Below are 24,733 nucleotides of genomic sequence, written 5' to 3'. Positions count from 1 at the left end.
TTGAACTAACTTGAGTTGTTTTGCAGATATGCTGTAATCCCGGACGATTACTCTCTTTCAAGAAGGGGAGATGTAACAAACTGCTGACGTGTCAAAGCCTAAAGAATGGAGTCAACTTACAGATATGGCCGAGGGGCCTAAACCCTAATTTCTGCCAGAAACCCTAACTCCTGAAACCCTAATGTTGGAGACCATAACCCTAAAACCTGCAAACCCTAATTTTGGAAACTCTAACCCTAAAACCTGCAAACCCTAATTCTAGAAACCCTAAGAAGAACAAGTAACAGAAGAAGAAGTCCTACCAACTTATGGAGACCCTGTTCGATGGGGCCCCAAGTGACATAAAGGCATTAAAAATAAAGCAAAACACGCTCAAAATACTGTGCACATCAAAATATGATGATGTGGCACCTGTACGGACGTCTCGGAATTCGAGGTAGATTTTTAGGAAAATCCCGAAATTTTAGGAAAGTGATTTTTGGGGGTCAGCTTTTAATATGATGCTTTAAGGCTTTGGGCCTTTGAATATGAGCCTTGGGGGCCCTCTCTGGCACTTTTTAGCACACAGATTGCAAAGCTGGTGCTCCCCGACTATTGTACTTTGCGAATCAGCAGAATATAAAGAAATACCGAAAGGGGCGCCAAGGTTTGGGACCAATACTCTCTGGGGTGGAATTCCGCCACTCCGTGTCGCGTGTAGTCTCTCTCTCTCTCAGTTCAGTTGTTATTGAAGTGCTAAAAATATGTTCAGTCTGCTCTTTTCTATTGGCACGTCGTGCCCGCCTTGTGACAGACATATGGGAATTTTCTAGGGATGGTGATATCATTCTCCTAGGGGACTTCAATGGCCGAACAGGCAACTCGCATACAGTCTTCTACGACACTTCAGATGAGATGCTTAAATAGCTCGATGTAGGTGAGTTGGGACTTGATAGATGCTCAGATGACACAGAGTAGACGGAGTATGGGAGAACTCATGGAAATGACGACTACACATGGATTAGCCATACTTAATGGCTTACAGCATTTCCTGGAGCAGCCGGTTTCACATGCTTTCCACACAGACATGGGGCCAGTACAGTGGATTATGTTATGACACAACCGAGCTTTGTCCCTTGCATTTAGGATTACACAGTGGGAGCCAGGCCAGGTGGGCATAGCAGTAGATCATGCTCTCTTGACACTGTCCGTTAAATTTCAATATAGTACAACCCAGACATCAGGAGGCAGGTCACACACCCGCTATACATTTACACCAGAGACTGATTTCGTTTGTACACAAGAGATCTGGGACCGTCTATTGGAAGGCATAGCTGGCATAAATGGTACAGGCCTCTCAGTGGAGGAGTGCACCACTCTACTGATTGAGACACTACATGGGGCTGCATTAGTTACATACCCACACACAGCCGGGCAAGAGACGACATTCTGGGAGCATGCCCCAGAATAGTTGGTATGATGAGGAGTACAGAGAGATAAGAGCCCAGCTTCAGAGGGATCTTTTTTTAGGAGTCATCACTTACAAACAGTCTCGTATTGCTTTCCGACGCCTTGTGCGACGGAAGAAGTGAGCTTACCTAGCTCAGATGGAGCGAGACTTATATCAGATGTTCTTGAGTAGGGACTCAAGAGAGGCATGGCGACTCTTCCATGAGCGCTCCCCTCCCCCAATGATTACTTCACCTGATGTATGGGGCCAATATGCGACATCATTATATACGGTTCCTGGACAAGAACCCCTTCCAGACCCTACCAAGCCTTGCCCAGCTACGAGCACTTTCTTTACATCTGAGATGGTACAAAGGGCTGTCGACAGGATGAGGACCCGGAAGGCATATGATCATGACGGTCTAGTAGCGGAGCACTTTATACATGCCACGGATATGCTGATGGAGGTTCTCGTAGTGTTGTTCAATCGTGCCATATGTGAGAGATTACCTGAGACTTGGAGGTTGTCTAATATTGTGCCCATCTTCAAGGCTGGTGACCCTATAGAACCTAGGAACTACCGCACTATTATGGTTGGACACACATTGGCACGGTTGTATGCATCTATTCTGGAGCAACACCTAAGTAATTGGGCAGAAGGCGAGGGTGTACGATCAAAGGGTCAGACCAGAACAGGAGGGGTTTCTCCACTCTTGATCATATTCTGACCCTCAGGGCCATCATTGAGGAGGGCAGAGCACATGGGAGACGGATCTACTCTAGCTTTGTGGATTTTCGCAAAGCATTTGACATGGTACCAAGAGCTCGATTGATGCGCAGACTACAAGAGATGGGGGTGCCCATAGAGGTGATTTGGGGAATTATGGCTTTGTACAGATCAGTGATGGGACATGTGCGCACTCCGGAAGGGGTATCTGATTTAGTTCACTCTACTATTGGAGTGAAACAGGGCTGCCCATTGTCTCCTACTCTATTTGGTATGTATGTTGATGAGGTGTCTGATTACATTGACAGAGAGGGTGACAGGGGTGCCCAACTAGCAAGGACGTGGATCCCATTGTTGCTATATGCTGATGATATTGTGCTGATATCTGACTCACCAGAAGGTATGCAACGACATTTGAATGCACTACGCAGTTTTGCGGAGGATAGTGGATTGTGTGTAAACCTAGGTAAAACCAAGGTTATGGTGTTTAACACCACACCGCAATGGGTCAGGAGATCAGTACCTACTTTCAAATATGGTCAGGAGATTGTGGAGTATACAGATGCATACACTTACCTGCGGGTAGTCTTTACTGGACCGAGATTTTCTTTGAGAAGAGCAGCAGAGACTAGACTAACTAGAGATGGTGTGGCTCTAGGAGGAATGGAGAGGATGTGTTCGCAGGTTCAGTTTCAGGAACCTAGGACAAAGTTATGGCTCTTTGATACTTTGGTTGCCTCTACTATGTTATATGGCGTGTAGGTTTGGGGACCTAGGCCAGAATGGTTGGAGGCGTATGGAGAAGCCCCTGGTACCTATGATCTCTCGATTGATTAAAGCCAAGGATTCTGTACTGCATGATATCATTCGAGCGGAATTAGCTGTCCCCCCTTATGGAGATTGAGGCGCTTACCAAATCAGTCTCTCTCCTTTGTACACAGTCTGTGGGATACTACCAGAGACAAATATGCCAGGGTGGCTCTAGAGTCCTCCAGACAATTAGCTCTTAATGGGGATACATCATGTTGGTATGCACAGATGGCATCATGGTCTCAGACACATGGTTTCACCATGGACAGGTTGCCTCCTTTTCAATACTCTCTACAGGCACCCTTGACGTCTCTGACGCGGGTAGAGATTAATAGACTCATTCGTCACGATCTGATTCAGCTGGACACGAGGAGGACATGGATAGAGCCAATAGAGGAGTTGGGCACAAAGATGGCTTTCTATAGAGAGCATCTTCTCCACCTCACGGGGATGGGTTTGTGATTCGACCTAGCTAAATGGACACACATCTTTCTCATGGTTTGGGTTGTGCCATTGGCCAGATATGCACGTCCTCACATCAGCTCGAGATTGAGACTGGCAAATTCACAGGGACACCAGCAGATAGCAGAATATGTCGTTTATGACATCTAGAGCCAGAGACAGAGGTACATTACATATGTCATTGCACAGGGTACTATGAGATACTAGGCCGTTTTCATTGTCTATTCAGAGAAGGTTTTGGGCCTCTATCTAGGGTCATGAGTTATGAGGATCAGAGATGTCTTGGGCTATATCTACTTGAGTTACACAAGCATAGAGAAACTTTACTGAGGAGAGATGGAGAGACAACCCCAGAGACAGATCACAGGTTTCTTTACACTAGATATTGTACACCCAAAAGAACAGACACAGGAGCAGCCAACAGTGGAGAGGTCTGCCCGCACTACTGGCATTCTCATAGACCGAGCATTGGAGCTAGGTAGATCTAGACGACCCCGATGGAGAAAAGTAGCTACACAGTTTCGAAGGAGGCTACAGCAAAGGATTCGAGCCATACTTTTTCGTCGTCCAAAGTGCAGATGAAGATGGATCTCTATAAAGATGGATCTCTATTTCCCTCCCATATTGTCTACACATTGTACTGCTTAGTTCACACATTTCACGCCTTTCACCTTTCACACCTATCAGCTTAGTTTAGGATTCCGCAGTATTTATATTTTGTTATCCTAGTTTAATTTATTTTGTTAATCTGACTTTGTGTCAGATACACCGCATTGCAACTTTCTGATCTCATAGGTCACTTTGGCCTTTTGAAGACGTTAATATAACATTTCATTTCATTTCATTTCTCTCTCCCCCCCCCCCAGGTCGTGGACGTATGGATCTGCCAAGTTTGGTGGCTCTGTCAAGCAGTGTACCTCTAGTATGAGTAGGTTGTAATGACTGCTCCGTTTGCTCTCCTCTGTCTGGTGTAAAGAACTCTGTGATTCGTCTTTGAGACTGTCTTTCCCCTTATGTCCTCAGCAAGCTCTCCCTAAGTCTACACAGCTCTAGCAGGAACAATCCGAGACACTTCTGATCCTTGTATCTCATGACTCTAGAAAAAGGTCCGAACCCTTCTCTGAACAAGCAGTGGAAGCGTCCACGTATCTCATAGTATGCCGGGCAGTGGCATGTGTAGTGCAGTTCTGTCTCTGGCCCTAAGTTACATAGGTGACATATCCTAGCTCCTGCGGGCACCCCTTGGAATCGGCTAGTCTCAATCTGGAGCTGATGTGAGGATGTGCGTATCTGTCCAATAGTGCATCTTATCCCATGAGATAAGTGTGTATCCATGTATGGTGGCCTAGTCACAAAGCAGTCCTCCGTGAGTTGGAGAAGATGCTCTCAGTAGAAGGCCATCTTTGTGCCCAACTCCTGTGTCGGCTGTATTCATGTGCTCCTGGTGTTTAGTTGAATCAGATCCTGACATATGAGCCCGGTGATCTCTGTCCGTGTGAGAGACAAGGAGGGTGCATCCAAGGAGTATTGAAGCGGAGGTAATCTATCCATATTGAGACCATGCGACTGGAACCATGATGGCATCTGTCCATACCAGAGTTCTGACCATAGAGGAAGTCGATGAGATCTGACAGCGACCGATGAAAGATTTCATATGAACCCACAAACCCCCCCTCCCCTCCCCCCCTTATTCCCTTTCTCCTTAGTGCCTTAGTGTTTTAGTGTTAGTTCTTTCTAACTTGGTAACTTTGTAACTTGGTAATTTCCGTACTCAAACATGGTATCAGATTCACCAATTGTAACTTTTTGGTCTCATAGGTCATTTTGGCCTTTTGAAGACGTTAATATAACATTTCATTTCTCTCTCTTTTGATCTTATAGGTCATTTTGGCCTTTTGAAGACGTTAATATTACATTTCATCTCTCTCTCTCTCTCTCTCTCTCTCTCTCTCTCTCTCTCTCTCTCTCTCTCTCTCTCTCTCTCTCTCTCTCTCTCTCTCTCTCCGAGCTTCATTCCCTGCATTCACGATTTCACAGTAGGACCAAGACCAGTGGGTGTAGCACTGGATCATGCTCTCTTGACACTTTCCGTCTCCTTTCAGTGCAGTACAGCCAAAGTGTCAAGAGGGAGGACACATACCCGCTATACATTTACACCAGAGACTGACTGTGTTTATATAGAGGAGATCTATAGTCGTCTATTTACAGCAGCCAGCAAGCAGGGACTCTCAATGGAGGAGATCAACACTTTGAGACATTGCACGATGCAGCAACAGAGGCATACCCACAGACTCAACCTAATCAGAGACGTTGTTCTAGGACCATGCCTTAAGAGAAGTTAGTATGACGAGGAGTGTAGAGACAAGAGTGCACAGCTTCAGAGAGATCTTCTCCTAGGGATCATCAATCACAGACAGTCTCGAATAGCCTTCAGGCGCCTTGTGCGACGGAAGAAGTGAGCATTCCTAGCTCAAATGGAACGAAACTTGTACCATTTGTTCTTGAGTAGAGACTAGGGAGAGGCATGACGTTGCTTTCATGAGCACTCCCTCCCCCTGTGCGGTCAGTATGCAACATTTTTATATACGGTCCTCTGCACACACACCCCCTTCTAGATCCTCCTGAGTGTCACAAATTGCTAGCGTGTCAAGCCACTAAAGAACGGAGCCAACCTGTAGATCCCGGCCGAGAGGCGTAAACCCTAAGTGAAGAAGCAAAAGCAGTAGAAGAAGTTTACCGACTTACAAAGTCTTGCCGAGTGGCCTATTTTTAAAGAAGAGTTCCCACCAACTTATGAGGCCCCGTCCGATGGGACCCAAATGACATAAAGGCATTAAAAATAAAGCAAGACCACACACACACACACACACACAAACGCGGAGAGCTGATGAAGTGGCAGACCTCGACGGATTTTCGGGTTCTGCGTTGACATGCTGACGTGGCACACTAGTACGGATTTTCGCAATTGCGTTGGTTGTGCTGACGTGGCGCATGTACGGATTTTCGCAAAACGCGCTGGCAACTTTTTGGCGCTAGTGATTTGAGGGTCAGATGATTTTGAGTTTAAAGCCTGTAAACTGCTTTTCAAGGCCAAGGGCCTTTATATATGTGTAGAGGGCTCAGTCTCTAGCACTCTTCTGTGAAGGTGCAGAGAGTGAGTGCCGGCATTGTTATAAAGTAATATAAAGAAATACGGAAAGCAGCGCCAAGGTTTGGGGGCAGTGCTCTTTCAAGGTGGAACTCCGCCACTCCCTGTGTCATGCATCTCTTTCAATTCAGATGTTACTTAAGTGCTGAAAGTCTGTTCAATATGTTCTTTTTCGTTGGCACGTGGTACCCGTCTCGTGACATTGAGCCATCTTTACCACTGAGATGGTAAAGACATTGATAGGATGAGGACTAGGAGGGCATATGATCATGATGGTCTAGTAGCAAAGCACTTTATACATGCTAGAGATATGTTGGCAGAGGTTCTTGCACTTCTCTTCAATCGTGTCATGTGTGAGGGTCTACCTGAGACTTTGAGACTGTCTACTATTGTGCCTATCTTCAAGGCAGGTGATCCTACGGAGCCTGGAAACTACCGTACTATTATGATTGGACACACATTGGCATGTTTGTATGCATCTATCCCAGGGCAACAGTTGAGCGGATGGGCAGAGTGAAGGCATACGAGCAGCAGGACAGGCTGAGCTTGGGCACATGGGAGACGGATTTATTGTAGCTTTGTGGATTTCTGCAAAGCATTTAACATGGTGCCCAGAGCCAGATTGAGCACAAACTACAAGAGATGGGAGTGCCCATTGACTTGATTTGGGGGATCATGGCTCTATACAGATCAGTGGTGAGACATGTACGCACTCCAGAGGGGATATCTAATTTAGTTCACTCCACTATTGGAGTGAAACAAGGCTTCTGATTACATTGACCGAGAGGGTGACAGAGGTGCCCAGCTGGCAGGGACATGGATTCCATTGTTGTTAAGCATGCATATCAGAAAACTAGACAAGCTGGCTTGTTAAACCGAGAATAAAGCAGCTTAGGGAAACCCTGTCGGTCCAAACACACACAGACAGTTGACAACAAGCAGTTCAATAACAGAAATTGACCATGACCCCAACACTTCACAAAAATCTTGTTCTGAGATCTGACTACTAATAAATGCATTGACTAAATGACTATCAGAAAAGAAGAAAAACAGGTCATGCCTGGATTCGTATTGCCGCAACTGCTGTTAGTTTGCGCCGTTTCTCTTGCCGTAAAAAGAACGCACGGACACAAGCTTGTATGACGATAGCTGCTCTTCGCTTATTTTCAAAAGATCTACGTAAGCGCCACATTCTTACGTTCTTTTGTACCATAATAGCAGCTGCCTCTCTTCGTCTTTCCTCATATAGCAAACGACCAAGATGGCCTGGACCCATCTCATAAGAAACATAGCTTGTAGGTCAAAACCTGACCACATTATTCAAAGTAATCAAAGAAAATTCTAATTTCAGGTTTTCACCTCGCCAATATGCTTGAATCTGCACAGCAGCCCTGCGCATGGCTAGGAAATGCTTCCTAGCCAAAAATGTACGAAGCTTCCTTTGTATGGCCTTTGCTGCAGCATTTAAGACCTCCGCTCTGCGCGCATCTAGCTCTGCCATTTGCCCAGCTCTCAAAAAAACTTTTGTGATCCCAACCTGCGATAAAACAAAACCACCAACATTACTTCTGGATTCGTATTGCCTTGCTTTCTTCAGAAATTTACGCAGCATGGTACACTCTCGTACATGGATGCATAAATAGCTTTTAGGTAAGCACTCTACCAATACGACCTTTGAGTAGATACTTACTTGGTAATTGCTCAGCTTCATCCTCTTCAAAAGCTCCTGAGTTGCAGCTCTTTCGTCGTAGCTGAAAGAAGACCACTTTGAGAAAAAGCAAAGGCTTTGAAGATCAAACTAATCAATACTCTTGTATGTCTGTTTGGACAAATAAAGATATGGCTCATTCAGATCGAAAGGAAAGGGAAGGGGGATAGATATGAACAAGCCATACTCACTTTCCCTCGAGTAAATCTGGCACCAACAAACCGAACCGATCAAGAAATTCATCATAAGTCCTTCGAGTTGGGTAGCCAGCACAGCTTATGCGCACAGCTTCAAGAACACCCTGCGAACCCAGGAGATGAGCAATAGATTGAAAGAGATATTTCATTGCACCTCTACAGAGCAGCCTTATCATACCAACAATAAAATATACTTACTCCACAACGAAGCTGGTGAAGGACACTGGGATTCTCAAATCGACCAGGTTTGTTATCATTATTTGGTTTCACGCATCGAATATAATGTGGCTCTGTGGTGCTTAAGGTCTCCATTAATGATTGCAATTGTTGCTAGAAAAACAATGCCGGTAAAAATTATAAACTAAAAATCCAACCAGCAATGAGTTACTTTCAACAAGGCATTAACTAACCTTGAAACGTGTCGCAACAGAGGAGAATTTATAAGATGACTTTGAGCTCTCCTCTGCAAAAGATGTGAAAAGCCCGGCAACAACGGGACTCTTGGATGACATCAATAAAGCTTGATGCTCCACAACCACATAATCTCTGTTTTTGTCCAAAAAGAGATCAGTGTGATATGTGACCTGCAAAACAAATTATGTTCGAGTGGATTGAAGCATTTAGCAGAGAGACTATAATATGATTTTGGCCATGCTTGACAATGACAGTGTACCTCCCCTGCATAATGAGCAATAGTGAAGTCTGTCGTTGAAAGCTTTGGTTTTCTAAACCGCCGATTGCTCTTGAAGTTCTGAAAGAGCTTTGTAGCAAAGGTCTCATGGGTTGATTTTGGAAACATGCTGCATAGACACCAAACTTTCATGCATTAGAAAAAGACCGACTAATGTTGAAAGCAACATAAAAAGAATCATACTTTACAAACATAACAAACTTGATGGACACCATGGCAGATTGTCAAAGGCTTGTAGGGAACCAAATAGTAACCATTAAGAAATGTGAATATAAGAATAGCAGAATAGTTAGAATAATCAGGTCTTGTCCATAACCATCAACCATGGACCTAAATTATGGAATTCCATGTCACCATTCTGTGACAAATATATGGTAGTCTCCATGGTTGACACCCATAAAGCCAATATAACAATCAGCTCCATCTTGCATAGTATTGACCAGATACTACTAAAGTCATCAGTAACCAATAGGTGGTGTACAACTAAGTGCCAATATATGCTCAACATAATAGTAACACGGAAACTCAGTTTCGGGGCCTGTTGGATCAAAACTCTGTTCCCAAAGTCACCTGTTTCTTGTTTCTTTTGTGCTGTTGCTTAATGAAGTTTTGAAGGTTACAGAAAATAAAACTATGAGAAGCCGGTTCTAATTCATTCCATTGCAAAGAGCAAGCCGTTTACGTCTTGGATGGCCTTGCTGATCTCGTTTCCATTTCCTGTTCCACATAACTATGGCTCAAGCACGTGCACACATGAGCATATGTCATACATCAATAATAAACTCTGCGCACTAAGTTCATGTCATAACTCCAGAGATGCAGGGCAGACTCGCCAGTCAGTCATATGAAGCCTTGCACTAGAGGAAGCATTCAAGAGAAAGTGTTGAAACGATCTAAAGGTAGTTGATAGGGCATATGCACAACTGGAGACAGAAAGAATTAACACAACATTAACTGGTCGGAACAAAGACAAAAACTTCACAACGTGAACTCCAGATGTCCACTACACGACTAAAACATCGACCTAAAGGACTCCAGGATAAGCCGAGATTCGCCTTTAACAGAAAGGTATAGCCTCATGGTGATCACCTAAAATCCAACATAACCATCGGTTCCATCAAGCATACTATTGACTCGATACTACAGCATCCCCAGTCACGTCGTCAAAGCCTAAGAGTAAGCGTACAGCTAAGTCCAAGTACATCAATACAAAGATCTCTGTACTCAATTTCTGTCATAAATCTAAAGATATAGAGCAGGCTACACACACACACTATATTTTGAGGAGGCGCGCCGGGGGGGTATATGCTAAGCGATGACGTGGCATGACGCAACAGACCGAAAGAGAAGAGGAAGAGCCAAACCAAACAGACCAAGAAGCAAGCATTCTGTGTCAAAACACGCAATTGTTCATAGCACTAATACATCCATAAAACTTTAATCAATAAAGAGTTACAATGTTTGATAATTCAAAAAGACCCAAAAGACCAAAGGTGGACAGACGTAACTTATGGATGAAAGGTAGAATGAAGAAAGAAATCACAAGAGGATCTGCTGAAGTGTATCCCTGTGCTAGTGAGACTAATGCACATTAATGTAACGCTAAAAACGCATCCGTCCTAGATATGCAATTCGAACACAAGCTGCTCGTCAAAAATTATGTAGAAAAGCAATCCAAGCACTGATAAATCCATCCAAGTACAGTTCACATTGCAGCGATATTCTCCTAATGATTTGGAATGTGCTGATGTGGCAATCCCTAGAGATGGACTACATTGTTGTAGTGTTTCTACCGCCTTGTCAAGGTGACTCACAAGATCCAATATTGACCCTTGGTCCCTTGACCTTGAGTCTTAAAATTGATCAAAAACAGAGATTTTCAATTCTGAGTTTTTATGACTTTTGTAGATCTACAAGAGCTTTTAAGTTCCCTAGAATACTGATAGTTGATAACATGGTGTTTCCCTATTTCAATCCTCTCAAACTTCACCATTTCAATTTCCACATTTCTGTTTTCCACCAACTTTTGGTTTCTCTTTTGTTGGTTTGGGAGATTTGTTGGTGCGCAGGATCGGGGGAAGAAGGGGAAGGGGAAGAAGGGGGGGGGGGGGGGGGGGGGGGGGGGGGGGGGGGCGGTGGTTTGTGATCTATTATGTGGGTGCGGATGTGTATGTTTGATATGTGCAAGCATGTGCATGTCTTACCCGGTGTGTCTTCAAAACTTTGTTATTTTTGGCATAAAAAGTGGGAGTGTACTGTGTCTTTAAAAAATTTCTTGATGCAAATACAATTGGAGAACGCTTGGCACTATGGGAGTTTGGTTTTTTAAATTAAAGACATCATTATTATGACGATTATTCAACCCCCCTCTAAGTTAGTACATAGCACCCCTAGGGGGGGGGGGGGCATTTCTACCCCCAAGTCAAAAGTTCTAGCCACAGGAGCGCTCTATCAAGTCCTTGAATTTTGCCAGCCATCACCGACCTTCTTTAGCCTGGCGTTTTGGGGACAGATCCCAGCAGTCTCTTGCAATCTCCCTTCTGCTAGTCTCCCTCCTCCCCGGCTGCTTTTCCTTGCACTTTTGGAACTTTTCGTCGCGGAAGCAATGGCAGCCATTGCAGGTAAGAATTTGTCGTTGTGGAACTCACAGTTTCCAGCCCTCTTATTGTTGCCTTTTTATGTTGACATGTTAAAAGTAGCACAGGACAGTGACAATGAAAGTTCAGCATGATATCGGAGAATCAGAGACAGTTTGAAATTGTAGATTTATAGCTCGCTTTCTAGTAGCATGCTCCCTTCCAGCTATAATGTCCTCATATTTGCACACTCGCATGATACTCCTTCCAGCAATAATGTACCCATACTTGCATTTCTCAACAACAACTACTTAAAGCTACCTTTCCCAGGGTTCTCCATAAAAGCATACTAAAGAAGTACGCCTAGTATCTTCCTGAAAGACTTGTGCTTGTGGATGGCAGAATGACACGACAAACAATCGACTCGGTCAAATTCCAGAGAGACAGTTTTGAGGTGAATATGCCATAGATTGGTTCACAAAAAAAAAACAAAAAACTATAAGCCGCAATTGATTTACCAGGCTTCATCGAGCAATGCAATAATCCCCAACGGTTTCTGTGAAGAAAACAAAAGTTGCTTTAGTAAAAGAGAAACAAACACAAAATACGTCTATTGATGCCTAAAGTATCCAAAAGTGCTGTGAGCTTATCTGTGTACAATCTGTCTAGTTAATTATATTGTTGTGCGTGATCCAAGATATGCACCACACTGTTTGTGCATAAATGTCCAAAGGTGATGTGAACATTTGTGTGTACAACTTGCAACTTGATTATGCTGTTGTGGTGATGGCAAAATGTGCATCATACTGTTCCACATAGATGCATCTTCTTACAAAGGATCAATCATTGTGTTTCCTGAAGAATTTGAGGTCAAAAAGTAAGATCCGTAGCTTGGCCCAGAAGTTCAGGTTCTTATTGGATAGCTTACGCCCACCATAGGAGAAGCAATGCACGACTCTTAACAGTTTCTCACTCTCAAGGAAACCACTGATGGAGATACTGTGTTGAGCAGAGATTACCCTACGACATGCCAGTTGTCTATTCAGCTTCTTAGAATTGTCTATAGTTGCGAAGTCATTCAAGAGCTCTAATTTTCTAGCTAGGGAGTTTGTTAATATACTTTACTTCCTTTCTTAATAAATGCCAACAGCCTACTAATCACCCCATGAATGTCCTAAGGTTCCTCAACCCTTGCCAGTAATTAGTACAGATCCTGACTGACATCTATGCCCACCGCAACTATTTGACTCAGTAACCTCTTTGTATCAAGTCTCGATCACGAATATTAAAATCCAGCCATAAAATAATGTATCAGCCCTGTAGTTAGCCAGACAATGCAGTCGATTAGGCCCACAGACTTTTGAAACACCAAAGCTATATTAAAACGTGAAGCCCGCCTTCCTTGGAATGGACATTCAAAGTGGAATATTTATGCTGAAAGAGCACCTGTCCTACATTTCTAATCCCAATTCTGGGTATAATTCTTTTTTACTGTTCAGCAGACTTTGTGTATTGTATGATCATCAATCACAACAGAGATGATGCTACCTTCCATTAGATAAGCCCTCCCCCAACACATTGACCAACGTATTTTCCTACAAACGTTCTTTGCTAATCACAAACTAAAGACTGCAGAAGGAAAAAACAGAAAGACCAAGTTTTTCTCTGATCTATGTAAACAGTGAGCAATACCTTCTCAATAAGATCTAAAACATCTTGGTTGTCAATAAACTCAATATAGCTCCAATTTATTGCCTCTTTTGTATATTCCTCTTGTTCCATTTTAAAAACATGCTGCAACATTTGAAAAAAACAAGTAATGCATCTGACAGCAAGAAGGGTTTTTTTGCAGTTAGAATGTTTCATCAGCCTGAGCATTCACCTGATTAAAATGTTGTTGCAGTTTTTCATTTGCTAAATTGATGCAAAATTGTTCAAAGCTGGGAAACATTTACAACATCAGTCAACTTTTCTGGGGAAAAGCACAAACTAAACAATTGTGGTTGCTCATACCTGTTATTCTGAAAACTCTCAAAGCCATATATATCCAAAACACCGATTTGAGCTTCTGATTCTGTATCCTGTCCAATTGATCTATTGATCTTCTCAACTAGCCTGTCAATACCATCAAACAAAATTATATCAGCTTAAAAACGAGGTAAAGCTTGTACCCTCACAGCAATTGCTTCCAGCACTATCTCATGTTCCTTCCCCCCTCTCTCCTTTCATTACTCTTCCACCCTGTTCTCAACTGCTCTGTGCCCCTCTCCCACGAGTCCACTTGTATGTCTGTCTGCCGACAGTATTGCTACAAGAAATGTAAAACCCCAAAATAAGCAACTAGGTGCTACAAAAAGAAGAAAATTTGATAATCTGCAACATCAATCCGTAGTGCTAGAGTACCCATCCTTTAAGGGAAAGACGATCTCACCAGAAACACAATAAAGATTCTACTTCCATCAAACTGAATGCGTCCTCACAGCACACTCTGGCTGGGCTTCAAAAACATCTAAGCTTGACATGACTACGCTGCACTCTTTCACTGCCCCATGTTTCAATGAAGGTGACATTGATGTAAGGGTGTGTACTACAACAACTACAAATCTCTAGTTTAAAACCTAGAAACTGTATCTCCTCTCACGTTGTGCAAAGTGTATAGCCCGTAACCTTGGTTTTTAAGGTTGCCTATGACACCCTTCGTGTACAAAGATCTCCAAAGGCGCTTGCAAGCCTTGACATGTATCCAAGACCCAGCTTTCATCATCTGTAGCCGCACCAACACTAAATGAAAATTCCCTAGACATAAACCCTTGCTCCCACTGTCCATGTTAAACATCACATAAAGTAGAACTTCTCGGCTAGCTAGACCGCCTATGGACACGCCCAAACAAACCACCTGACCATAGTCCACCATCTCGTAGCACCCCCTAGCTAGGAGCCAACGTTCGGGAATGTAGACACACTTGTAAGACCGGTTCTCCCTTACCATCCGGCATCACCTCCTTGGGGTAACCTCGTGCATGCCTGCCTCAAGGCTGACCACAAGCATTGCGCCAGTGGAGGTCCTTGCCCACAAATCAGACCTTGTAACCGGCGGGCACACTGTGCCAGCTGAAAAGAACAAAACCGGAACAAACTTTAGCACTTCAAGCACAACTAAACACAGAGAGAGAGAGAGAGAGAGAGAGAGAGAGAGAGAGAGAGAGAGAGAGAGAGGAGAATTTTAACGTCGTAGGAAACTATCCCAAGAGACCTTAAAGATCTATCCAACGAGTAGAGTTGAACTCAAGACCTGTTATTCAAGAGGGAAATGGCATAACCAACCTACCACACTTGGGTGATAGAAAGATTATACCATTTTCCTCTTCTTATTAGCACACGCACACACACACCCCCCCACACACACACCTGAGAAGAGAAGAATTTTTTAGGCGTAGGAAACTATCCCAAGAGACCTTAAAGATCTATCCGACGAGTAGAGTTTAACTCGACACCTGTTATTCAAGAGGGAAATGGCATAACCAATCTACCACACTTGGGTGATAGAAAGGTTATACCATTTTCCTCTTCTTATTAGCACACGCACACACACCCACCCAAGAAGAAGAGAATTTTAACGTCGTAGGAAACTATCCCAAGAGATCTATCCGACGAGTAGAGTTGAACATTACACATGTTATTCAAGAGGGAAATGGCATAACCAATCTACCACGCTTGGGTGATAGAAAGGTTATACCATTTTCCGCTTCTTATTAGAAACGTAATGAAAATGAAATGTGATGTTAACGTCTTCAAAAGGCCAAAATGACCTATCAGACCCAAAAGGTTACATGTGGTGAATCTAATACCAGGTCTAGGTACAAAAAGTACAAAGAACTGAAAAGAAAATAGTGGGTAGGGGTGGGGTGAAAGCTGATACAAAGGGGAAGACAAAGGCTAAGATGATACAATGGAGCTCTCTGACAGTCAAGGCATCAGTATCCGGGACGGCTCCTATGCCGCGCCAATATGGTATGGATCCTCTGTCGCAGTCTGCGTCGATATCGAGAGGGCCCTCTCATCCGTGGGCGATAGGACCGCCCCAACTCTATCGCCCGATCAAGCAGTATGCTTCTGGTACCTCTAGTGTTGTTATGTTGTGGGGGCTGCTCGAACTCCTGTGTCTGTGACTGAAAGAAATCTATGATCTTTCGTTGTCACTGGATCTCTCTCATTGTGCCCCTCTTCAAGAGGTCCTCTCTGTGTTTGCAAATCTCCAGTAGGTATCATCCGAGGCATCTCTGATCTTGGTATCTCATGACTATAGAAAGTAGCACAAAACCTTCTCTGAATAGACAGTGAAAGCGGCCTCGTATCTTATAGTATACTGGGCACACACACACACACACACACACACAGAGATGATATATTAACGTCTACGGAAGGCCAAAGTGACCTATGAGATCAAAAAAGTTACAAGTGGTGAATCTAGTACAATGTCTGAGTACAACTAAAAAAAGGGGGTTGGGGGGGGGGGGGGGGGGGGGGGGGGGGGGGGGGGGGTGTCACAAAATGTTGACGTGTCAAAGCCCTGAAGAATGAAGCCAACTTATAGAAGCCGGTCGAGGGGCCTAAACCCTAAGAAGAACAAGTAACAGAAGAAGAAGTCCTACCAGATTTTGGGGACCCCGTCCGATGGGGCCCCAAGTGACATAAAGGATTAAAATAAAGCAAGACCCACACACAAACAGAGAATTGCGTTGCAGCTAATGAAGTGGCAGCTGTACAAAAATTCCAGAAATTACGCTGACATGATGACGTGGCAAGTTAAACGGATTTCCGCGTTTTGCGCTGACTGCTGTACGGAATTCCGTGATTTACGCTCGCAAATTTTTGGCATTACTTTGCACCAGATGCTTTTGAGTTTGAAGGCTTTTCATTGTAAACTGCTTTTGGGGCCTAGGGCCTTTAAATATGTACTAAGGGCTCATTCTCAGGCATGCTTCCTGAAGAAGGTGCAAAGTCTGGAGTACCGGCTTGTACTGTGTTGATGCAATATAAAGAAATACCAAAACGGGTGCCAAGGTTTGGGGCCAATACTCTCTGGGATGGATTTCCTCCACTCTCTGTGTGTGTGCTCTCTCTCTATTTTAGTTTAGTTGTTATTGAAGTGCTAACAGTCTGTTTAGTCTGTTCTTTTCTATTGGCACGTGGTGCCCGTATTGTGACAGGAAATCCTCATCAATCGGTGGTGAATCTCGTCAATATCCTCCATGGTCAGTACTTTGACTGGGCGCCTCGTATGTCGATTTGCGGTGATCCGGATCCTCTGCTACAGCTTCCTCCGGTACTGTGATACTGTGAAGCCCCCGGTGATCGTGGTCATATGGGGGGAGAGAAATGAAATGAAATGAAATGATCTATTAACGTCTTCAAAAGGCCAAAATGACCTATGAGACCAATCCATTACAAACTTGTGAATTTGGTACCATGTCTGAGTAGGGAAAAAAAAAACTAAAATGAATCTAGAAGTGCTAATAGCTCAAACTTTGCGGGGTATGTGTGATCATTGATCCAATGGGTGCCAAATACAAGAGAGAGAGATACAATGGGTGATGGATCCATCCTCATCTGTACTCTGGATGGGGGGGAGAGAGAGAGAGAGAGAAATGAAATGAAATGTTATATTAACGTCTTCAAAAGGCCAAAGTGACCTATGAGACCAGAAAGTTACAATGCGGTGTAATGTAGCTCTGCCTCTGGCTCTATTTGGCACACCTCACAAATCATGTTACATTTGGCAGTGACATATGTAATGTAGCTCTGCCTCTGGCTCTATTTGGCACACCTCACAAATCATGGACTCAACGGGTACTCCTCTAAATCTGCTTGTCTCGATCTCTAGCTGATGTGAGGATGTGCGTATCTGACCAATAGCACATCGTATCCAGTGGGATAGATGAGTATCCATGTATACTGGTATGATCACAAAACCATCCTCCGTGAGTTGGAGAAGATGCTCTCTATAGAAATTCATCTACGTACCTAGCTCATGTGTAGGTTGTATCCATGTCCTCTTCGTATCCAACTAAATCAAGTCTTGTCTGATGAGCCTGGCAATCTCTGCCCTTGTGAGGGGGATGAAGGGTGCATCCAGAGAGTACTGAAATGGGGGTAGTCGGTCCATACTAAAGCCATGTAACTGAAACCAAGATGCCATCTCTGCATACCAACATGATCTATCTCCTTGCAATGCCAGCTGTCGCGAAGACTCTAGTGTTAATCGAGCATATCTATCTCTAGGGAGAGCCCAAGTGCTATGCATAAATGAAACTGATCGAGTGAGTGCCTCCACTACCAATGGAGGAGCAGGGAGCTCCGCCCTAACACTGTCATGTGGTATTGAGGCCTTGGCCCTAATCATCCGAGAAATCATAGACACCAAGGGCTTCTCCATACATCTCCATCCATCAGTACTGCCAGCTCTGCTATGATGATCAACTGAGGGACCCCATATCTCCACTCCGTTTAGCATGGCCAAAGTGACCTAAGTGTCAAAGAGCCTAAGCTTTGTCCGAGGTTCTTCGAGCTGAACATGTGAACGTATCCTCTGAAGTCTCCCCAATGCTGCATAGGCTTTGGTCAATCGCATATCTGCTGCATGCCTCAAGGAAAATACTGGACCACTAAAAACCGCCCCAAGATAAGTGTATGTATCTGCATACTCCACACACTCTCGACGGGGACGGACCTCCTTACCCACTTCGCCGTGGTGTTAAACACCATTACCTTGGTCTTACCAAGGTTCACAGACAATCCACTATCCCGTGCAAATACATGCAGTGCATCCGAATGACTGTAAGGTGCAGCGGAATGAATGTTGTATTTTCTCAAGATCAGTGATCCATATTTGCTCAAGGTTCCTTTTAGTTCTTAAGGAAGGGAGAGCCTTCCGTTCTTTATGGAGAGTGCTATGATCACGAACAAAGTGAGTGGATATTGTGCGTGCAAGTGTATTGAGACTGAGAGAAAGAGAGGAGAGATACGACACCAGAGACGTTGTAAAACCCTACTCCGAAGGCCCCACTCTCGTTGGCGAGAGTGGTCTAAGATTGATTGCACAAAGTGGTACACCTAACTGATTCTAATGGATTCTGATGGGAATATTGATGATCATGCTGTGTGCAACCAGAGGATATGCATCTATGCTAAGTGACTGGGCATGCACGGTCTACGAATAGACTCACAAAAAGTGCCAGATCACTTCTAATCTAGATTGATTGGACTGACTGAACCCTGATCATGTTGTAGCTTGTCCATTGACACATAGGGTTGGATGTGTCACGTGACATCCCCTCCTTTTCAAAGTGAGGTACTGGTACCGAGCTGTATGGAGTCGAGGGAGATCGCCAATAGCATCCGGAATCCTAGAAGAAACTCTTCGCCGGCCCACTCTGATGTGTGGGTCGTGCGGTACTTGAACTTCATAAAGGTCTGCAAAGTCTTCTTCTTTGGGCTGCGCCGAAAGCGACAAAATCTCGTGTGGCTCCTTCAATGCTTCAAATCGTTGAGAGTCATGCTTCTTTCTTCTTCAAGAATCTCCATGGCTGAAAATTCTTGAAACCAATTCCAACACAAAACCATGAACATACCTATTCCATGTAAAGTGACTGGAAAAAAACTTGTCTTTGCTAAAGATTGTGTATGCAATGTAGATGAGCCGTTCATCAAACACATACAAACAATGAGATCGAATCTTTCTCTTATGATCTAGAGCAATCAATTGTGGCAAAACACAATGGAAATGCCCGCGCTTGGTGTTCATACTTTCATGTGCTCGTTCAGAAACTGTGTCATGCACAGGAAGAGACATGGAATGTGACGTCCTTACATACATACTTTTCAGCTTTTCATGAAAAATCTGCATACATTCGTGCTCATCCATGAGAGAAACATGCTCAACATACAATATGTCATGCCTAGGAAAAGGAATCACATCAAGATGCTGACTAAAATACAGGAAACGATCACGAATGAAACATTCGAACAATGCGTGCATATCAATCATACGAACATATAATACTTCCTGTGATGGTTCTTTGGGGACCTAGGCTCCAGAGCCAAGATCGGTTCTTCCTGAATGATCGAATCGTCCTGTGGGGGTTCTTTGGACCTCGACTCGAAAGCCAAGATCGGTTCTTCGTGATTGATCGAATCTACAAGGAGGTTAGCTTCACTAGAGAAAGTATCAACTAACACACCATCCTTGTGAACAATCACATCTTCTTCATGCAACTCATCATGCTTGTGAGAAATCACACCTTGATTAGGTAAATCATCATGCTTGTCTTTATCATCCAAATCATCATGCTTATCATCAAATCGTCATGCTGCTCACAATCATGCAAATCCTGTGTGTCATGCTTTGGAGAAAAAGAGATAGAGAGACTCCTTCTCCTGAATCCTTTCAATCTTGTCTTGCATATTAGCAATGAGAGATGGAGAATGAACAATGTCCTCTCCATGAATGACAATGGGAGAATCACTTTTGGCATTGAGAGTGAAAGTGTTAGCCTCCCAATCAATGAGAGAGTTAGCGTCACGAAACCATCGAATGCCCAAAATCATATCACATCCTGAGAGAGGAGAGACAACAAATCTTCTAGTGAAGGCAGCTTTTGAATTGCAAACAACACATCAAGGCACTCCTCCGTGATGAGAACGTCCATACGGGGAAGAGAGCCAGAGACCTCGATAGGAGATCTCTGACTAACTTCGAGGCGGACTCTCTCAACAAGAGAGAGACTGATCACATCATGCATACTACCTGGGTCAAACAATATGACAAAACGCTGCCCTGACGTACGACCATAACATTTAATGAGAGAATCATCAATGGGAGAGTCATGAGAAACTTGGGGCACACTCGTGTTATCATTAATTGCATTGATAGAGGAAGTGGGTTCTGTGAATTCTTTAGATTCATTCAGTTCAAGCTTAGGACATGTTCTTTTTATGTGACCCTTAATGTGACAATGAAAACAACGACCTTCCTTAGAATAACTGCTTTGCTCTTCCGACGTGATGTATCCTCCTACAATTCCTTGTGCTACCTTTTCATATGGAGTAAGCTTAGGTTTAGCAATCGTGTTAGCCTTACCCTTAGATTCATTGGAAGAATTCTCTTCTGAGAGACTGTTGGAAGATTGGTTAGAGGAGTTACCATTCTTACTATTCTTACCATTCTAAGGGTTTTGAGAAGTCTGTGAGGTACTTGTGGAAGTCTTCTTCTCCTTAAGCTTTCCCTTGTTGTGCTTCATCTCCTGTGCGAGGGCAATCGCTACCGCTTTGTTGAGATCGATTGGGTCGAAGACTTCTACATCAAACTTGATATAGTCGTCTAACCCAAAAAGGAATGCCTCTTTGCGTTCATCATCCGACTTGCGTAATTGGGTACCTAGTTGCAAAACACGATTAGAAAAAGACATAACCGACATACCATTTTGCTTGAGAGTGCGCCAATCGTCCTTCAATCGTGCAAGGTACTAAGGTGGCACAAACCGCACCTTGAGCTCGTCTTGGAAATCAGCCCAATTGAAGGAAAGGGGCGTGAATTCGTCGACTTCCTCTAGGTGCGCGGCTAACTGTGCCTCTTGCCATGCGTGGTACCAATTGATGGCATCACCGGCAAGGTACATAGTTGCCGTCAAAACTTTGCTATTGCCTGTCTTCTTAGTTGTCGCAAAATAAGCATTAAATTGATGTAACCAAGAATGAATAACCGTAGCGTCCATCTTACCATCATACTTACTGAAAGTCAACTTCTCTAAGACTCGATTGTTGGATTCCGCATCGTGCTTGCGCCACTTGAGGAACTCCCACGATCTTTGGATGGTTTGGACTTCGAGGCTAGCACTTGTCGAAGCAATTCTTGAGTGCGTACCTCTCTTTGAGCCTCTCGCTCAGCCTCCCTTTCTGCTTTTCGTTCGTTTCGTTCATCGCACTCGCGTTCAAAAGCAAGGCGATTTGCTGCTTGTTGTGCCAACGCAACTCGATTCGCTTCTTGTTGTTGTATTGCATTTCTTTTATTTCGTTCTTCGCGCTCGCGTTCCAAAGTAATGCGTTCGCTTCTTCTTGTGCCAACGCAATGCGATTCGCTTCTTGTTGTGCCGCCATCATGTCCAACATTGACTTGACCATCATGTCCATGGGGGTTGGTACAACTTGTGGCGTAGATGGCGAAGGGGGAGGATCGAAAAAATCTCTTGGTGGGGAATATGACCTATGAGACCAATCTGTTACAAAATGGTGAATCTAATACCATGTCTGGGTAGAAAAGAACTAGATACTACTACTAGAATCCATCCTCATCTGCACTATGGATATCGAGAGAGTATGGCTCGAATCCTCTGTTGTAGTCTCCGTCAATGCTGTGTAGCCCCTCTCCTCAATCGTGGCCGTCTACATCTCCGTAGCTCCAGTGCTTGGTCTATGAGAGTGCCGGTAGTGGTCACATGAGTGTGCGCCAAGCTCTGCAATGAAGACGACTTCTCTGGCTGTCCCATATCTAGTGAAAAGAAATCTGTAATCTGTCTCTCGGACTGTCTCTCTCTATCTCTCCCCAGTAAAGTGTCTCTATATCTGTGTAACTGAAGTAGATATAGCCCAAGGCATCTCTAATCCTCATAATTCATGACCCTAGAGAAAGGACCGAAACCCTCTCTGCATAAGCAGTGGAAACGGCCCCGTATCTCATAGTACATTGTGCAATGACATGTAATGTAGCTCTACCTCTACCTCTAACTGGCATAAGCGGCATATCCTGTTGTCTGTTGGTATCCCTCTAAATCTACCAGTCTCAATCCCCAACTGATGTGAGGATGTGCGTATCTGACCAATGGCACACCGCAAACCATGAGACATGTGTGTCCGTGTAGCTGGGTCGAATCAGAAACCCATCTCCTGTGAGGTGGAGAAGATGCTCTCTATAAAAAGCCATATTCGTGCCCAACTCCTGTGGCGGCTCTATCCATGTCCTCTTGGTATCCAGTTGGACAAGTCTTGACGAATGAGTCTAGTAATCTCCACCCGTGTAAGAGACATCGAGGGTGCCTGAAGAGAGTACTGGAAAGGGGGCAGCTTGTTTATGGTGAAACCATGCATTTGAAACCATGATGTCATTTGTGCATACCAGCATGAAGTGTCTCCTCGAAGAGCTAACTGTCTGGAAGACTCAAGGGCCAGTCTAGCATATCTGTCTCTAGTAGTATCCCACAAGTTGTGCACAAAGGAGACTAATCTGGTAAGCGCTTCAATCTCCATAGGAGGGGCACCTAGCTCTGCTCGAATGATAGCGTGGGGTACAAAGGCCTTGGCTGTGATCAGTCGAGAGATCATAGATACCAAGGGCCTCTCCATACGTCTCCAACCATCCTGGCCTACAAAAGGTCCCCATGTCTGCACCTCATACAACATAGATGAGGCTACCAAGGTATCAAAGAGCCATAACTTTGTCCGAGGTTCCTGGAACTGAACTTGCGAACTCTCCAAGCTTCCCAAGAGAGGCCAGGACCAACTGTGCATAGACGGCTATAGATCTCCTCTGTATAAACTCTCGTCTAAATGTATAACGGGTATCTGACCTACCTCCTGATGTTTGGGTTGTACTATACTGAAATGAAACAGAAAATGTCAAAAGTGCATGATCCATTGCTACGTCCACTGGTCTGGCTCCCACTATGAAATCCTGAATACAAGGAATAAACCTCGGTTGTGCCATAACATAGTCCACTGTACTCGTCTCGTGTCCATGTGGAAAGCATGTGAAACTGGCTGCTCCAGAAAATCATTGTAAGCCATTAAGTATGGCTAACCCATGTGCCGTCGTCATCTCCGTGAGGTATCTCCCATACTGCGTCTGCTCTCTGTCATGCGAGCATCTGTCAAGCCCCAACTCACCCACATCCAGCTTTTTAAGCATCTCATCTGAAGTGTCGTAGAAGACTGTCTGAGAGTTGCCCGTTCAGGCATTGAAGTCCCCTAGGAGGACGATATCACCATCCCTAGAAAACTCCCATATATCATTATCTAGTATAGAGAAAGGCGATTGTCCTCTGGATGCAACATATACTGAGGTACTGGGAGGGAAGTAACATATGGCAATGTATAGAAATCGGCATGTGTCAGCTCTCAGCCTCACCCACGTGTATCTAGCATGATCATCTCTCCGTACAATATGTAGTAGTGGTTGTAACTCCTCCCTGAATAGCACTGCTACTCCTCCTGAACCTCTACTCCCATGCTCAAATCTCGCGACTGTCCTGTGAGCTGTCTCCCATCTGTATCCCACCACATGTGGCATAAGTTGTCTGGGGGCTTGATGCGTCTCTGAGAAGAAAACAATGTCCCTGTCTCTGAAACTGTCCTCAAAGGTACCAACGTCCAACCTCATAGATCCATTACAATTCCAAGTAGCCATCTTCACTGTGGTCCCATAGGTCTCACACCGTCATGTAGAGCGCTGATCTACAATCACCACCCGACCATCTCTCTAAAAGGCCATCTTTCCCTTCTCCCTTGCCACCGTAATCTCTAGCATTACCTCTCTCATATGCGCAAGCTATGAGAGAGTGAGATCGTCACCAAGAAAAATACCTGTCTTCTTGAGAGTACGCCTCTGTATGAGAGCTCTCCCTTTTGAAGATTCTCTCGAGCTCTCACTCTTCTTGCCCACTCTCCATGCCTTTGTGTGTGAAGGCTTGTCCACCCTCATCATGGATGTGAGGCTTGTGACCTCTTTTTCCACATTGTTTATGTCCTTGAGGCCGGTTACCCTCACATGTAGAGCCCGCATATTCCTCCTTTGTTCCTCTTCGAGGGTCATGTTAATAAGAGTGGATGTACAAGGAGCTTCCTTACCTTTCCCTTTCTTGGCAACCTCAATCCATTTTTCGGCCTCCTCTACTTTTTTTTGTGTTGCGAGATGACTGCAGCCCATGACTTCTTTT

The 24,733-nt window shown here is 44.4% G+C and overlaps 1 protein-coding gene across 2 annotated transcripts in view; it reads right to left on the bottom strand.

The window, feature by feature from the left end:
- LOC147427634 (myosin-11-like) overlaps nt 1-24,733 on the bottom strand; it is a 146,323-nt gene that overhangs the window by 44,665 nt on the left and 76,925 nt on the right. For both annotated transcript variants that reach the window (XM_086497791.1, XM_086497790.1), the window contains 11 exons: nt 13,761-13,862; nt 13,630-13,687; nt 13,440-13,541; nt 12,266-12,303; nt 9,154-9,280; nt 8,891-9,064; nt 8,679-8,810; nt 8,475-8,584; nt 8,266-8,326; nt 7,935-8,112; nt 7,636-7,841 (listed from right to left, as the gene is read on the bottom strand). In XM_086497791.1, the coding sequence (XP_086353917.1) occupies nt 7,636-7,841; nt 7,935-8,112; nt 8,266-8,326; nt 8,475-8,584; nt 8,679-8,810; nt 8,891-9,064; nt 9,154-9,280; nt 12,266-12,303; nt 13,440-13,541; nt 13,630-13,687; nt 13,761-13,862 (1,288 nt within the window). The remainder of the gene's footprint in view (nt 1-7,635; nt 7,842-7,934; nt 8,113-8,265; nt 8,327-8,474; nt 8,585-8,678; nt 8,811-8,890; nt 9,065-9,153; nt 9,281-12,265; nt 12,304-13,439; nt 13,542-13,629; nt 13,688-13,760; nt 13,863-24,733) is intronic.

Source organism: Adiantum capillus-veneris, chromosome 23, assembly GCF_014529385.1.
Source record: "Adiantum capillus-veneris isolate H3 chromosome 23, ASM1452938v2, whole genome shotgun sequence".
Lineage (NCBI taxonomy): Eukaryota > Viridiplantae > Streptophyta > Polypodiopsida > Polypodiales > Pteridaceae > Adiantum > Adiantum capillus-veneris.
Note: the sequence above shows the minus strand (reverse complement) of the source record. Positions and strands in the feature narration are given on the sequence as shown.